The 18284-nt window shown below is 38.4% G+C and overlaps 1 protein-coding gene across 5 annotated transcripts in view; it reads left to right on the top strand.

The window, feature by feature from the left end:
* Positions 1-18119, top strand: part of LOC128167854 (lipoxygenase homology domain-containing protein 1-like) — a 47706-nt gene extending 29587 nt beyond the window's left edge. For all 5 annotated transcript variants that reach the window (XM_052833795.1, XM_052833794.1, XM_052833792.1 and 2 more), the window contains 24 exons: positions 36-256; positions 638-724; positions 888-1020; positions 1246-1397; positions 1479-1731; positions 2033-2220; positions 2333-2425; positions 2551-2677; positions 2781-2932; positions 4593-4741; positions 4825-4943; positions 7163-7323; positions 8490-8579; positions 9212-9341; positions 9431-9585; positions 9911-9989; positions 10107-10185; positions 10274-11055; positions 11262-11425; positions 11846-11938; positions 12568-12700; positions 15490-15644; positions 15928-16085; positions 16252-18119. In XM_052833795.1, coding sequence (XP_052689755.1) covers positions 36-256; positions 638-724; positions 888-1020; positions 1246-1397; positions 1479-1731; positions 2033-2220; positions 2333-2425; positions 2551-2677; positions 2781-2932; positions 4593-4741; positions 4825-4943; positions 7163-7323; positions 8490-8579; positions 9212-9341; positions 9431-9585; positions 9911-9989; positions 10107-10185; positions 10274-11055; positions 11262-11425; positions 11846-11938; positions 12568-12700; positions 15490-15644; positions 15928-16085; positions 16252-16819 — 4421 coding nt within the window. In that variant the 3' untranslated portion in view covers positions 16820-18119. The remainder of the gene's footprint in view (positions 1-35; positions 257-637; positions 725-887; positions 1021-1245; positions 1398-1478; positions 1732-2032; positions 2221-2332; positions 2426-2550; positions 2678-2780; positions 2933-4592; positions 4742-4824; positions 4944-7162; positions 7324-8489; positions 8580-9211; positions 9342-9430; positions 9586-9910; positions 9990-10106; positions 10186-10273; positions 11056-11261; positions 11426-11845; positions 11939-12567; positions 12701-15489; positions 15645-15927; positions 16086-16251) is intronic.
* The last annotated feature ends 165 nt before the right edge of the window (positions 18120-18284 follow it).

Genomic DNA, 18284 nt, shown 5'->3' with positions numbered 1-18284 from the left:
GTTTACACAATAAAAGTTTACGTCCCTGTTTTCAGCTGTTCAGCCCTCTGATGTTCCCAACAAGGTTGTGGAGCGGTTCTATGGGGACATATCTCCACTCGTCTCCAAGGGTCGCTGGCGCATCCTGGTGGAATGTGGGAAAGACGGAACCGAGGACGATGTCTTTTTGATGGTGTATGGGATCAAAGGTCAATCCACCCCCCACCACATCAACAAGACAGAAAAACTCACCCCTGGTGCTCTACTTATCTCTGATGTAAGTCATTTTAAAATGATGTTGTGATGTAAGTCGTTCCTGGTGCATAACAACACTCTTCTTATCAAATCAACTACTGTAACAGTTACTGTAGAATCGTTTTTATTTGTGGCGGTATATGTTAATGGGTTCTGGTTCATGGGGACGTAATTTAGTTGGTATTGTAATCAGGATAATTTTAATAAATTTAAAATAAATGATTGTATATATGTTCATGGAGATGCAAATTTGTGTGGAAGGGTTACCCATGAAAGCCACGAACATTGGTCCCCCACGAACAAGGATGATTCCACAGTAGTTAGATCTCTGACCTGCTAATTACTAGAGGTTTTTTTCCTAGTTTGTCCATCAATTATTGACATTGAGGTTTATTTTTTACAGTTAAATGTTGGGGACATTGGTGCAATATTTAAGATTCAATTATACATTGGAGGGAATCCCATCGGCACACCTTGGTCACTTAACAAGGTAAGTCTAGTCTTGAGTTTACAAATCTGATTTATATGTGAGAAATTCGTTGATACTACATTTTATCTGGTGAGATGCGTCAGTCTGTCTGTGTGTGGTTCTATCAGACACATTGACTTAGTTAATCTGGTGAGATCCATCAGTCTGTCTGTCCTGTTTACAGCTGAAGCTGAAGGATGCCGACACAAATCAGCTGTTTGTGTTCACCCACAACAAACTGATAGAGTGTACGCCCGACAACCCGACTGGGGTGGTGGAGTTACCGGCCGTGCGACCTGACCTAGCTCCTCTCCAAGGTAACACTGCCAAAGATTTTTGTATGATGCATCTTATCAACAAATTGTAAAATTTCTGATCAATAACAATAATTGAATAATAAATATAATTTCATTAATACTAATATCTCAAAGTGTCCAATTTCTCATTGATGAATAACTTAATGCTTTTGATAGTGAATGATAGCATTGCTTTATTCGCTTTGGAGAGGGATTCATACAAAATCATTTTGTTTTTTATGACAGAGGATGAGTACATTTTGTATGTATCGACTGGTAACCAAGATTTAGCTGACACTGAGGCTGATGTATCCTGCAATCTGATTGGAGAATGGGGAAGTACAGGGTCAAGGTTACTGGCTAAGTCTACCAATCAGGTGCCATTTAAGATGGGACAGGTGAGTAGAATGCTATTAATAGCTTTATTAGTTGATGCTGTTTGACAACTTTTCCTGACACCTTGCTTTTGTACTCTGTAGGTGGATGAGTTTAAGATCCGCGGTCTGGAGCTGGGCGGGCTGAAGGAAGTGGTGGTCAGTCATGCGGAACAGGGGCGGGGGCGGGGCTGGCTGTGTGACAGGGTGGTGGTCAAGTCGGCTCTGTCCAGTACTCTAAGAGTGTTCCCCTGTAACCGGTGGCTGGACACGGGGTGTGAGGACAGACAACTGGTCAGACACCTGAAGCCCATTGGTCAGATGCCAGTCAGCAGTCCCCCAGTCACAGGCAAATCCAGTGAGTAGTTGTCAGGGGTCCTATAATTAACTACTAGTCAAGCTCAGTGTACCAGTTTATAGCTGACACTGGATGAAAAAAAGAGATGCATGTAGAATTTTTTGGGGGGCATATGACCCTATTTCTGGTGTTTCTTACTGAAAATTATTAACAAATATTAACAAGCCAGATCAGTTTTACAGAATAAAGATATATTTTTTGATGCCAAAGAGTATAGAAAATTTCAATCATGTGGAGTACTCATTTAATGTATGATTGCCCTTGCTATGTGTCTGAGTCCTACAACATTGGGTTTCTTCAGAGGGCCGATGGAACTGCACCGTGAAGACAGCAGACATTGATCAACTACCTGATGTTGCCAAAAACCGCAGCAGTAAATCGCGGGAAGTATCACTGATGATCTATGGCAGTGAGTCGGTACAGGGACCAATAGAGCTGATCAGCTCAGGGAATGAGGCCTTTCTACCCGGACAGACAGACAAATTCTCTGTAAGTATGGCAGGATCTTCATAGCAGACAGCATTAAATCTTCAGCAGATTCCTATACATTGTTAATTTGTATGTCAGACCTTGTGTTCAGTTGAAAGGTAATTACTTTCAGGAGCTGGATGTTGGGGAGGTTGGGAACATTCAGAAGATTCGAGTGTGTGCTGGATATGAGCAGGATCCGGACACAGTCTGGACCGTGGAAAAGGTCAGTGTCCTTATCACAGAGCTCAGATCGCAGGGCTCTCTTTGGTCTTATATCTATAAATATGTGCAGTTAAACAATATTTAGTTGATACTTGTGATGTTTTACCTGTGTTTTACCTGTGTCAGGTGAGCCTGGAGGACTGTGATACAGGAGAGGTCTTGGAGTTTGACTTTTCCCGCTGGGTGGGCGAACTTGGAGGGGACATCAGGAAGGAACTCCCTGTGATCAAAATGGGGAAGGGCATTCAACAAGGTAAATCGTTGGAATGAAAAAAGTAGGAAATTAAATCGTTTATGACTTTTGAAAGACTGAAATATCTGTCTTAAATTAATGGGAGGGTGATTTGGGTTTTCAGTGCTTCCGTACCAAGTCCAGGTGTTTACCAGTGATGAGGAGATGGATTCTGGGACAGAGTCTCACGTGTTTATCACGCTTTATGGCCGGGATTCAGACACAGGGAGACGACATCTCCACCTCAACAACAGGAAGAGCTTCCAAACTGGACAGGTAAGAACACATTCACAGACTACATCTAGGAACACATTCACTGGCCACATTAATGGACAGGTGAGAATGTGCTTACTGACCACATGCAACGGACAGGTGAGAACACATTCACAGACTACCGTATTTTTTGGGGCATAGGCCGGTATTTTTTTTCTCCGATGAGCGAGCCCCGGCCTATCCCCCGGGATCGGCTATTCTTAGACTCAAAGTTAAAAAAATTTAACAGTAAAATATAAAATCCACTGTTTTTATCCGTTGTACTGTTGTAGCAGTTTATTATGAGGGTTGGCTTTTTTTCATCCGTTTGAACTATTGTTCGATTGTTGTCCCGTTGATAATTTTTGTAATGACATCGTGAGTAATAAAATGTACAGTACTGTACGAGGTATTTCTTTACAATCCCAATCAAAAGAATTTTTTTCCCACGTTCTTGTATGAACCCTGGAAACTATTATTGCGTAGTAAAAAAGAAAACGAAACCGGGTAGAATGTAATATGACGGAATTTTTGTGAATTCTTCATGTCTGCCTTCGTGGGAATCACTAGTCTTGGGTGGAGAATAAATCAAATGCTTTGTGTTTTTACAATTAATTTTCTGTTGGATGAAATAACGGTATTCTGGTGTCGTGTGTATATACAAAGGTGTGAAACCCGTGACTAAAACACAGCCTAGGGGCACGTAGCCTAGTGTACACCGTTACACTTCATTGCATTAACTTTGTTTTTAACATTACAACTTCTCTGCATAACGGCAGTCACTATTTAATTAATTAATGGAAAGTACACAAATTAAATATTCTATGTTTGGTATTTCGTTTTCTCATTCATAGCGATTACGGGGGATAACTCTATTTGAATATGAAACCACGTGTTGAGCTAATGGACGCCATAACCCGTATTTACAAGTAGCTTTCAAAGTATAACTTAATTAAATGAGAGTTAGCAATAAGGTATTAATGAAATATAAATGGTTTGGTAAAATATTATACTTAGTTCTACCAGACAAAACCACGGAGGTTGGTGTTGCAATTAAATTTACAATATGTAAAATTACAATACATATTACGATACACTGACGAAAACGGAAGAGACCAAACAGCCACAAAACACAGATTGATTTTTAAAAATTGCTTAAAATATATATGTTAAGCAAATTTAATAACTTTAATTACTCTTTTGACTTTCTACATCGATATTCTGAAAGTATATACTTTATACAATGACTTCCTTAATAAGCGGTCATACTTTCACTATAGTAATCATCGATTGAAAATCGGTTTTTCCCCAAATTCGGTTAGTCTAAGGATTTTTCTTGAATTTTGTCTAAAAATTAGCAATTCGGCCTATGCCCCATATCGACATATGCCCCGAAAAATACGGTACATTTACGGAGCACTCTCACTGGCCACATTAATGGACAGGTGAGAATGTGCTTACTGACCACATTCAACGGACAAGTGAGAACACAGTCATTGACCACATTCACCAGAATCTTGCAGAATCAACAAGGATTATTGTTATATTGAACTTGTCAGTAGCTGCAGATAGTGTGGCATTTACCTATATTTAATCATTCCTGATGTAACAACAGGCCAAATGTAAGTAGGTTTTCATATAAAACAATTTGACTGTACTGTAGTTGAGAATTTATGTTATACAGGTTGACACATTTGTCGTGGAGGCCGTGGATTTGGGTGGTTTAGAGAAGATAGTGATCGCTAAGGGACCAGGGTCTCCATGGTTACTGGAGAAAGTAGTTGTTAAGGAGAGTGAGTTCAGTGCTGAACAATACAATTTCAATCACAAAAAGTAAGTTTAGTCCCACAGGAGTGATTTCATTGATATTTCCAATTGCTTATTCAGGCATTGTTTTAATTGTTCTTTATTTGAAGGTGGATTGGCAGCAAGGAGACTACAAAGACAGAAGTGGAGGAAACGATTCGACTCAGTGGAACTCAGCCCAGCTCTGTTGTCATTCCCGCTGACAGAGTCAAAAACCTCCCTCAGTCAAGTAAGTGGGTGATTGTGTAACGTACCGAGCTACTTATACTGCCAGGGGAAGGGTTCGTGCCTGGTCTTTTCCAGGGTTTTGGGTGTACACTAACAAAGTCTTATAATATAATAATTATAATAATAAAACAAGGGGTATAAAAAAAATACATAATTGACACTGTGTGTGATGTACTGGTGCTGCCTTGTTCAGGTCGGACAGTACACACCCACAGTGACAATCCACTGAGGTCAACCACTCAGCCAAAATGACTGACCATCCTCAGATTACCGCATATACTGTAGGCTGCCTTATTCAGGACGGACAGTATATGTGGTAGCCCTTCAACCACTGTGCACACTGTAGGCTGCCTATTCAGGACGGACAGTGGGCACAACGGCCTGGACGACAGTCTGATCAGCCACTAGAGAAATGAACAATGGCTAGCCTCTCCGAGGAGAGCCTACTGTAACGGGATGAGCGGAGGCTACTCCAAACAACAACAAGACATCTTAAATTTAACAAAATTTGATAACAAAAAAAATAAGAGAAAGAAAGAAAAGATAGAAATATAAACACTAAACCACACAAACACTCACACAGCTTTCACTCAACAAGAAAAAATATGATGTTTATACAAATGACCAAAAATAAATTAGAAGAGTGTCCGAATCTCCGGGGCTGTAGTCCTGGACCAACTACGGACAACCACAACTAGAGTAGTTTCGTCACCACAATCATCATCATCACCACTATCGTCAACATCATCAACTACAACACCATAATCATCACCGACGTCACCATGAACGACATCATCTACATCATCTTCATCGACATGACCATCATCATCGTCGTCGTCATCATCACCATAACATCATCGTCGTCATCAACATGAACATCGCATCGTCATCGACTTCACCATGAACGACATCATCTACACCATCATCATCGACATGACCATCATCATCATCGTAGTCATCGACATCACCATAACATCATCATCTTCTCAACATCAACAATATGACACTACAATAAGTGTACAAGTGACACCATAACACCATAATAAAAACAATATTGTATAATACATCATATAAGTATCTCACTGATAGTATCAAACTATGATAATGTATAAATAGTATTATATTAAAGGCAACATCTCAAAATATTGTAAGTATATGGTAACTAAGTTATTTGTTTACAGTAAACAATATGGCGTCTGAGACTTCCGGTGACGCACTTCCGCCCAAGTAGTTAAGTGGAAAAAGTGACCATAAATTGTAAAATAAAATAACGCATAGAAAATAGCCCTTTAAATCACCGTTTCTTTATACAGCAATAGCAAAAACTGTACTATAGAAAAAGACGAATTCCATTTAAACACTCTCGCTAAAGTCACACATCAGTGAACACACAGGTAACTCTACAGTGAACAATGGTCAAGGTGACTTTATAGGACGACTGCGTAATACTAATAAAAAGGCAAAAATTTACAAATAAACTACACCAAACTAAATAAATACTTACCACGGTCAGCTATCCGTGTCCGCGTCAAATGCTGAACTTGTGAAACTAAAACATGCCACACAGGCTTCTATCACGATACCCCCTTCACAAACTAAGCACGTCTTTATTTCTGGACAGCTCGGCCGGGTATAACTTAGCGCCTATTGTTAGCGTCGGCCAAGCACGTTGCAAAGAATTATGGGAAAAATAAAATCGGGTGTGTTCGATATGAACAGTGATTGTCACACCTACTGTGACACACTGACAAGCCAAAATGACTGCAACCTACAGTACCAAGAGGACAACCTCTCTATGGCCTATCAAAAACACTTAACACCGTTACGAACGCGCAAGCTCTGTATTGACACAATACCTTTTATTATCTAACTGTCTTCTTCTCTCTTCAGCTGATTTCTAAGTAAGCAGCCGACAGCTGATTCACTGTCGTATTTATACCCTTGTATCACGTGACATAAACAAAGGAACTAAAAGAAAAACCCGGTCTGGGCCGAACCTCAAATATCCGGAATTATTACACTTGTTGTGCACTTTATTCATCTAATGTCACTATAGGACTGCAAATATTTAAATTAGATGATTAATGACTTGGTTATTTTGTTTGATACATATGTACCGGTATATAATTTTGTCCTTTTGAATGATCACAAGTTTTGTCAACCCATAAAAATTTTACTGATGAAGAATTCATTATTTTTAACTGATGTTCACTCTTGTAGATGGAGCATGGAAGATCAGCACAGAGACAGGGGGTCAGAAGGGGGGAGTCCCTCTGGATCTGGTGGTCACGTTTATCGGGAACGAGGGGGAGAGTGAGCTGTGTCCCCTCCGGTCCAACAGGGAGAACGCATTCCAGATAGGACAGAAGGATGTGTGTGAGGTAGTGATTCATACAGTCCATATAATGACATACTAGTGATTCATACAGTCCATATAACGACATACATTACAGTAGGTAGTGATTCATACAGTCCATATAACGACATACATTACAATAGGTAGTGATTCAAACAGTCCATATAACGACATACATTACAATAGGTAGTGATTCATACAGTCCATATAACGACATACTATTACTTATTAGGTTAGTTACTGACTCACTATGGAAATATATTGGTTTCATCAATCTCATAGATGGCGAGGCGAAGCCGAGCCGTCTATGAGATTGATCAACCCAATATATTTCCGTAGCGAGTCAGTAACTAATTTAATAAGTGTTTTGTTTTCCCGAGGACTATCAAGCAACATATTTATTTACAAATAGCGATGATCTACGCAAAGCCATGTACAACATGCCTAACATTTTGTCCAATTTAACTCATTTAAACTCTTTAACATTTTCAATCTCACCTTTCAAATACTCTTTAAAATCTTTGCTTCACCCATGTTTACTTTCAATGTTGTGTTGTTATTCAATTTTAAATGTTTTCCTCTTTACTCAGCAGAGAGTTGAGCAAATTTCGACGCTGCCATTTTGTTTTGCTCCAGACAAAACAATGTGACATCAATATTCTAAGGGCAACTACTCTAATTTTAAAGAATTTCAAAGGGAAACTTCTCCAAATACTTTAAGAACTTACGGCATGCGGTTTATGTATTAAATACTATGAAATGTCGAAATGAGTAAGCGAAGTGTCTGCCAATGACGGCCATATAGCTTAGTATTATTTCTCACCGAACATGAGGCAATCACGTGCTATGTTTAAACCAATGAAAGTGTGACATTTTAGTCCAAGGGAAAACAAATTACAATAGGTAGTGATTCATACAGTCCATATAACGACATACATTACAATAGGCAGTGATTCATACATGACATACATCACAATAGGTAGTGATTCATACAGTCCATATAATGACATACATTACAATTGGAACAATACCTTTCATTGATTTCTTCTTACCAAGATATACATTTATTTTGATATACACACTACATAATATTAATGGGAGCAGTACCTTTCATTTCTGTTACTTTTGTACTGGTTAAATTGATTGATAGTTTGTACATCCTGAGTTCCATTAATTACGTTTATTTTGTAGATCAAATTTGCTGCTGATATTGGTGAACTGTACAAGCTTCGCCTAGGTTACCTTGACAACACCAAGAAGAAGGGCTGGCTGTTGAGGCGGGTAAGTACTACACTGAGGTGGTGTTGTTTTGTGATGTTGTGTCGGCTGAGATAGTAAGTACCAAATTGTGGTGGTGGTGGTGTTTTGTGACCACACTGTTGTGGTGGTGATGTTTTGTGACCACACTGTGGTGGTAGTGGTGTTTTGTGACCACACTGGTGGTGTTTTGTTACCACATTGTGGTGGTGGTGGTGTTTTGTGACCACACTGTGGTGGTGGTGGTGGTGGTGTTTTGTGACCACACTGTGGTGGTAGTGGTGTTTTGTGACCACACTGTGGTGGTGGTTGTGGTGGTGGTGTTTTGTGACCATACTGTGGTGGTAGTGGTGTTTTGAGACCACACTGTGGTGGTGGTAGTGGTGTTTTGTGACCATACTGTGGTGGTAGTGGTGTTTTGAGACCACACTGTGGTGGTGGTGGTGGTGGTGTTTTGTGACCACACTGTTGTGGTGGTGGTGTTTTGTGATGTTGTATCAGCTGAGATAAGAAAGCATGGTGTTTAGTGTTTACAGTTGGTTGTTGTTTTGTGTTGTTATAGTCACTAATTTTTTGTTGTTGAGATGTTTAGTCTGAGATAAGACAGTATGGTGTATATATATAGTCACAGTGATGAAGTTACAATTGTATTACAGATTAAATGTGAAGACAGCAGTACTGGGGACATGTTTACCTTTGACCTGAATGACTGGGTCGCAGTGGACGAGAAGTCGGATGGCTGGAGGGAGATCCCGGTCCACTGGCCAGCCCTGCCCCAGCCTAAAGGTAATGTGTCAGCATCAGACTGATTAAACAGTAGGCACTTATCAAAGCATGGAATGACGCAGATGATGAGGGTATTGTTTTATTGACAGTTCTGAAGTACCAGGTTATCACGTACCTTGGGGACGTCCACCAGCCAGGCACCGAGGCCAACGTGTTTGTCTGTCTGTATGGAAGTCTAGGCAGCTCAGGAAAACGACTTCTGAAACACTCCCTCACCAGCAAAGAACGCTTCACACAGGATCAGGTCAGTCAGGTTCTGTCATTGCAAGAAATTACCCTCACTGAGGATGATGGGTACTTTAGGAAGTTCAAAGTCTGTAAAAGGCTTTAAGTCAAGCATCATTGTGCAGTTCACATCACCATTCCATTTGTCAGCAGATCTATTCTAGTTTTGATGTATGATTCTATTTTCCTGAAAATTTAAATTTGTTACATATTATTGAGTAAACAAAAATGTTAAGTGAATTATCGATGGAGTACAGCTCCCTATTGTATTTTGTGTGTTGTATTGGTATGTTCAATGTATTGATGTGTTGTATTGTGTGTTGTATTAGTGTGTTGTATTGTAGGTTGACCAGTTTGAGGTAGAGGCTGTAGATCTAGGAGCCCTACAAAAGTTGGTCATTGGACACGATCAGCAAGGAGAAGGTAACCCTAGCTTCTGAAATTATTTTGATTTTGAGAAGGTTCTTTCATTACATACTGAATGCTAGCAGTCATTGGTGTAAATTTATTTTTCATTAAATGTCTCTGTGTTTGCTGCAGGCTCAGGCTGGTACCTGAAGAAAGTGGTGGTGATGGACTCGATGGATTCACTGGACAAGCTTGTCTTCCCATGCAGTCAGTGAGTACAAGCAAACAGTCAATGCCTAAAGATATTAAACTGTCTGTGGTCAGTCGTGTGAGTTTAATTGATCATTCGTTTGTTTCAGTTGGCTTGATGAAGGTGAAGAAGATGGAAAGATTGAGAGAACCTTGTTACTGTCTGACGAGACTCTGTTTGAAGAGGACCTACCCCCCACACAAGTCAAAAGTCCCTCCCCATCCCCCACTCAACAAGTTAAAAGTCCCTCCCCGGCACCCAGACAGAAATCGAAGACTCCAACGCCAGCACCTAGAGAAAAAACAAAGACTCCAACACCAATAATGAGGGAAAAATCAAAGACACCCACTCCTGCTCCAAGGGAGAAAACTAAAACTCCTACCCCAACACCCAGGGAAAAGAGCAAACTTACAGATCCCACACCTCAAGAAAATACAAAGACTCCCTCCCCGACCCCTAGAGACAAGGTGGACAGTGTATCTCCAGTACCAGTGGTATCAGATGAAAAAGAATCTCCAAAAATGGAGAGTTCCAAACCAGCAGACAAACCAGAATCCCCAGAGCCTCACAGTGAAAAACCAGTCTCACCAGAGCCAGAGAAAATGCCTGAGCCAGAAAAATCACCAGAACCACATAAAACAGATTCACCTTTACCTAGTAACAACAAATTAGCATCCAATCCTGAAGAATCAAGTGAAGAACAAATAAAATCTCAGAGTAAACCAGATGAAACCTCCACCAAACCAGAGGAAGAAAGCAAAATGGAGGAGGAACAAGAGAGGGAGAGTGCAGAAAATCTAGAGAAATCCCAAGACAAAGAGGCAGAACTGAAGACAGAAGAAGCAGAGAAAACGGAGGAAGACGCCAAGCCTATCTCACCCCCTCCACAAGGTATGCTTTCCCTACCTTTACATGATAATTGACACGAACCTGCCACACCTCCCCTCTCACCCTCAAGATATGCTCTCCCCTATGCCTACAATACATACACCGTATATATATGCCCACATCTTTAGATTTTATTATAATGTTAATACTGTTACCAATTCAATATAATTATCATTGGGTGTAAGATTAAATGATTACTTTTAATCTAGAAGGCAGTGTGAAAGTTTTTGTGACAACAATGTCAGCTCCGGGCAGCGGGACCAATGATCATGTGACCCTGACTGTGTATGGAGACGCAGGGAATTCTGGTCCCCTCAGTCTGGGGGAACCAGACAAGGGCTACTTCCAGCCTGGACAGACTGACGAGTTTCTGGTAAGTTATGGAGTAATTCCAACCCCCCTCCTACCAGATATCAATACTGTAAATTCCTTATATTACGCGAGTACTTAATTCCGCGTTAATTCTGGTTTGTATCAAATCGCGAGAATATAAAATCGCGAATGTTGAACTTTTCTCCTTATTTCTTATAGTTTTCAACTCTCAGAAAATAATGGCGAGATTTTAAAATCCGCGAAGGATGTTTCTCGCGATTTTACGCGGATATTAATTCCTCGCGTTTAATTAGGAATTTACAGTATCTGATGAGGTAAAATTAGGCAAAGTACATGTTACCATGTGCAAGGCATTTATTGGTTCCTTTCCAGTATGTTAAGTTATAAGCAAATCAAAATAGGAGTTGGATTATCAATACTTACAATATGTTAAACTCATTCTGTATAAATATATTTATAGGTAAACTTTGACTCTGAAGAACTAGGAGGGATCCGTAAAATCCGAATTGAGCATGATAATCCTCATACCCCCACTGGATGGGGGCTGGATAAGGTAATTATGATAATCCTCATACCCCCACTGGATGGGGGCTAGATAAGGTAATTATGATAATCCTCATATCCCCACTGGATGGGGGCTGGATAAGGTAATTATGATAATCCTCATACCCCCACTGGATGGGGGCTGGATAAGGTAATTATGATAATCCTCATACCCCCACTGGATGGGGGCTGGATAAGGTAATTATGATAATCCTCATACCCCCACTGGATGGGGGCTAGATAAGGTAATTATGATAATCCTCATATCCCCACTGGATGGGGGCTGGATAAGGTAATTATGATAATCCTCATACCCCCACTGGATGGGGGCTGGATAAGGTAATTATGATAATCCTCATACCCCCACTGGATGGGGGCTGGATAAGGTAATTATAATAATCCTCATATCCCCACTGGAGGGGGGCTGGATAAGGTAATTATGATAATCCTCATACCCCCACTGGATGGGGGCTGGATAAGGTAATTATGATAATCCTCATACCCCCACTGGATGGGGGCTGGATAAGGTAATTATGATCACAAGAATTATATATTCATGTAGGTAATGGCTGGATTTTCTTGTAAAATTTGATTCAATGTTCATTCAATCCATATCAATTTCTCATTAACTGATTTCAGCTGGTTTTACATGACCTGAAGTCAGGTGAGAAATACGAGTTCCACATTGGTAAATTCCTGTCGTTTACTGGGGAGTATGGAGATATAGCAGTGGAGGTACCTGCAGAAAATAACACCCGCGATTTCTGGCCAGGTGTGTGAACATATTGGATTCTGTTGAAAACTGTGGTTTATTAACAGTTTTTATCATCATTCAATATACTGTATTTTTGATGTTTTACTTTTTTGTAAACACATGTGTACCTTTTTCTTTTTTAACATTTCTGTCAGGATTTGGTAAGAATGAAAAGAAGTAGTTGAGAATTGATTTATAGTCACTGTTAATCATATCTAATACATTTGGAACAATTTCCCCTTTCTATCTCTACACAGATTTAAAGAGTTAATGGGTGTTGGTTGATTGCATTTCATGATAACTGTATGTAGCCTTGTTAATTTTACTTTCAAACTGTTATTATAAATAATAAGGTTAAGTTTTGATAATACCTGGATTGAAATTTCACATTTCATAATAATAATAATTACTTTCTCAATCATCACTGAGACCTTGAAGCTTTTGAACTTGCTAAGAAAAGACATCTGTGTTTAACATGTTATATAAAAGTCTCACAACTGTCCATTAATTTCTATCCTTAAATATCCTTGAAATCAACTCATTATGAATGCTATCAACAGGGTTTTAAAGTTCTGTGCAGGTATTTTGGACTGAGAGAGTCCCTTGGAATAAATTATGAATAAATTATTACTGATCACCTAAGGGCAGTCTGTCATATGATATAATAATTGTGGGAGTAAAAAGTAGCTGTGTGTTTCTGCAGAGCTATTTTGAATACTTGTTGAACAGAATGCTTTCTCTTTGCTGAGAGAGAGAGAGAGAGAGAGAGAGAGAGAGAGAGAGAGAGAGAGAGAGAGAGAGAGAGAGATATTAAATGAGATTAAAATTAATATGAAAATGTGGTATTATTGCAAAAATGATAAAAAGTAAGATGTATCATTAAGTGAAATTAGATATTGTGTTTCACAGACCAATGAAATCAAGTATCATATAATCACAGCCCCATTGTAATAGACCTTTAAAAATTTTATGTCTAATAGACACAGCCCCATTGTAACAGACCAATGAAATTTAGTGTCTAATAGTCACAGACCCATTGAAATTAAATGTCTAATAGAGACAGACCCATTGTAACAGACCAAAGAAATCAATTGCCCTATAATCATAGACCCATTGTAAAAGACCAATGAAATAAATTGTCCTATAATCACAGACCCATTGTAACAGACCAAAGAAATCAAGTGTCCTATACTCACAGACCCACTGTAACAGACCAATGAAATTAAGTGTCCTATACTCACAGTCCCATTGTAACAGACCAAGAAATAAATTGTCCTATAATCACAGACCCATTGTAATAGACTTATGAAATTTAATGTTTAATAGTCACAGTCCCATTGTAACAGACCAATGAAATCAAGTGTCCTATAATCACAGACCCATTGTAACAGACCAATGCAATCAATTGTCCTATATAACAGACCAATGAAATCAATTGTCCTATAATCGCAGACCCATTGTAAAAGACCAATGAAATTAAATGTCTAATAATCATAGACCCATTGTAACAGTCCTATGAAATTTAAAGCCTTAATCATGGACCCATTATAACAAATCAAGTGTGTTATAATCAGCCCATTGTAACTGACCAACAAAATTAAATGTCTAATAATCACATACCCATTGTAACAGACCAAAGAAATCAATTGTTCTATACTCACAGACCCACTGTAACAGATCAGTAACATCAAGAGTCCTGTAAAGTTTAATCCTGTTATCCTGCAATTAAAAACTGGATAAAAAATTAAAATAGTTTGACATTTGAATCACTTAGTCTGTCCTTCGATTTATCAGCTCATCCAACTTTTCAAATCCTGATCCATAACTGTTATGAGAAGAAATATCAGGTTCATGCATGAGGTCATATCATCATGAATATGACTATTGTACAAAATAGGCCCTTTTGGAGTAATTAGTCCACTTTTGACAGTTTAAATTTTTAAGATGAATGAACAGTTTGCATTATCATAATAAACATACCTGTTTTTGTTCATAACATATTTTATCCTCCCTACATAGATGCAGGACTGTAGCTCCCGGTCTGAAAAAATTCGGATGGACGACCTGGGAGCTACAGTGCCTCCCATAGTAAAAAACTGCAATTTACTGCGCACAAAAAAATGCGCTAGGTTTGGACTGATTAATCTCATTTAAGATCACATTCTGTACAAATATTTAATCCCAAAAAATTCCTCGGACAATTTACTAAAGATATTGTTACTTCACTTGCCTCTGATATTCTTTTAAACAACATCCCCAGCCCTGTAAATTAAAGTGGTGCAAGTTTGTTTACATTTAAAAATAGCGACTCTTGATCTCGACGTAAATTAACATACATCATTTTCCGAGGTCGGTTATCATGTTTAAGAGAAAGTCTGAGGCAAGTAAAGTGACGACATCAGTAGTAAATTTGCTGAAGAATTTAATGGTTCTAATTATTTTTGCAGAATTTGTGTGAAAATAAGGTTAATAAGTCCAAAACTAGCGCAATTTTTTGTGCGCCGTAAATTGCAGTTTTTTACTATGGGAGGCACTGTAGCTCCCAGGTCGTCCATCCGAATTTTTTCAAACCGGGAGCTACAGTCCTGCAGCTACCTTCCTACACTGCATGAAAATATATTAAATTCATATTTAAATATTTTTCATGAGTTGTTTTAAATTCTTATCATTGTCTAATTGATTGATTAATACATTGATGCGATGTACCCGGTACTTTTCTCATAATGTAATTCCTACATTTATTTCTACTTTTATATCTCCAGGTTGATAAGTCTCTCTGGTGATGTGTGTTTGGCTTGTTTTTTCAGTACGCCACTATGTGGTAATGGTGGAGACAGGAACAGAAGAGAATTCTGGGACAGATGCCACAGTTCACATCACCTTGTTTGGTACACTAGGGGATTCTGGGAAACGTTACCTTGTCAACAACAAGGAACAGAACAAAAAGTTTAGAACAGGAAAAGTAGGTCACTTGATTAATGATTGTTAAGAATATTTCACTCATATCAAAACAGGGAAAGGCTTCAATGTTTTGGTTTATGGTAGTACCTTGGGGCTAACCACACCAAACAAATCAACACTAACCAATTTAAGGTCTTACCCCTAAAAATCCTGCAACTCTTGCATTTGATGTTGCAGTACTGTGACACAATATCTCCAACAAGATTGTCATTGCTCATTGTATAAAAAGTGATCCCTGCTCTAAATGTGATGCGGTTTGTGAACCAATCTTAAAATCTTTACAGGTGGACACTTTCATTGTGGAGGCTGTTGATCTTGGAAGATTGGAAAATATCATCATAGGGCATGATGGGAAGGGTGAGGAGTCAGCCTGGTTCCTGGAAAAAGTGTCTGTCAAAGAGGGAGCAGACGCCAAGCACAAGTACATCTTTACTTATGGCAGGTAAGACGGAGCTTGTACTTTTTACCCTAACGTAAGATTTATTTAGAAAAGTGGACAAAAGCTAAAAGAAATGGGGGGGGGGGGGGGGGGAATTTACTTTATTTAAGAAAAAAGAGAGTAAGGAAGTCTGTTTCTGAGTGAATCACTTTCAACTTTTTGTTGACAGCTGGCTACAGGACGACAAGGATTATGGGGTGGTTGAGGTGGAGCTCTATATGGACAGAATGGAGAAAGAGAACTCGGTCCTACAAAAACAAGACCTGAACACAGTGGAGGACACCCAGAGGAGCAATGAGGAATTAGAGGACACTGGTGATGTTAATGGTGACCTAGGCAATAAACAAGGTGAGGACACCAACAGGAGCATGGAGGACATAGTAACTAAGGGGAAAGAGGACCAAAACAGAGAGGATGAGGACCCCAATCAAACAGAAAACATTACATCAAATGCTGACCAAAATAAAGTAATGGAGAATAAATCTGAAGACAATAGAGAACTGAATGAAGACAGAACAGACGGTAAATCACCGAGTAATGAGCAAAATAGTGAATCTCAAGACCAAAATGGAGAAAGGAATGAGCAAGGTGGGGAGGAAAACAAAGCTTCATTGGAGGACCAAAATAAGGCTAATGAGGACACAAATGGAAAGGATACCAATGTAGGCAGTGAGGGAATTAAAACACCCTCTGATGACCCCAGTAAAGTAAATGAGGATAAGGGAGAGGAGAATTAAACCAACCACAAGGATTCTTATCGAGAGAATGAATGGATCCACAAGCAGCACTGAGTGACAATATGTCCATCTGCTTCATTATAATACGACCAGTAAAGAGGGTCCTACTGAAGTAGCGGGTACAAGTGTACTGATTGCTGGAGGAAGAATGCAGTAATATATAGAATCTGTCGGCGAGATTCTTTACACTGCAACCTGCTAACTGTTGATAATGGGCTCTACTCTTCCCATGACAGATGCCATCAAACTTCTCTCTGAACTACCAGCACTTCACTATGCAATTTCTGTCTTGTTTCACAATATGTAACAAACATTTAGTGCCAAATGACATATCTGTTGTAAGCCATTCCTTTATTCCTCACACCCACCAACTTTTACTTTCATCTTTCTTGCCACATGTTATCTACAATGCTACACTCTAGTTTATTTACTTCATTTATAATAGTACCTGTATGGTCAATGAAGAACACTCTGTTTAACATTCCAGTGCTACATGTTTTTCTTTCATTAGTCAGTAATGTGTTATTAAAGAAAATGTCTGTGATATATTTAATAATTGTGATAGCAACGAAAGTTTTAGAAATTTTACTGTATTGGTACATTTTACATGTAGCAAATAGCACATATCAGATGATCTCTGTATCAAAGATATAATCAACAGTATTTAGTATATGTATGTTCAGACCACCAGTTTAGATCATCTTTACAATATTTATACAACTTACCCTATTTAAAAATATTTGTTGTTATTTTTTTATACAATATACATGTACTTGTGTAGGTTTACATAATTTCCTTTTTTATATGTTGCATATGTGCATGTACTCATATATATTTATAAGTATAAAATGTAGACTCTTTTACATGTATAATAATTATATAGAAACAAATTATAATTTTTTTATTTTTTATTTATGATAGAACTCTTTATTTGGCATGACAAATTACTGGTGATTATTTTAAAAGTAGAAAGAGCAGGTCAATCAATCATCTTTTTGTTACTGATTTAGTATATTTTATTTAACAGTTACCATGGTTACTAGGTTTGTCTAAATGATATTGACCACCATGATTTTTAACAGTGTAGTTGCTTTTACTCTACCAGTGTCTGCTTTAGATAGCTAGTCTTATAACTTGATTAGTGACACCTGAATTACCAATGATATAAAATTATGTTACATTGTAGATAGACCAACTGAAAAATGTTGAACGTGCCAATATTTTGTTGTAATTGGTTTATATATGTACCTGTATATCTAAATTAACATTATTGAATATTAAATCATATCGTAACAACAAAGTTAGTCTTGTCCTTTTTTGTATCTGCTTTTAACATACTACTTGTATTTTATTGGATAGATCTTGATTTTGTTTAATTTATTGTTATTTATGAAGCAAAAGCATCCAAATTTCTGTTCTTGATGATAGAAAATTGAATTATAAGGAATATATTCAATAGCTACAG

This window comes from Crassostrea angulata, chromosome 10 (genome assembly GCF_025612915.1).
Source record: "Crassostrea angulata isolate pt1a10 chromosome 10, ASM2561291v2, whole genome shotgun sequence".
Lineage (NCBI taxonomy): Eukaryota > Metazoa > Mollusca > Bivalvia > Ostreida > Ostreidae > Magallana > Magallana angulata.
Note: the sequence above shows the minus strand (reverse complement) of the source record. Positions and strands in the feature narration are given on the sequence as shown.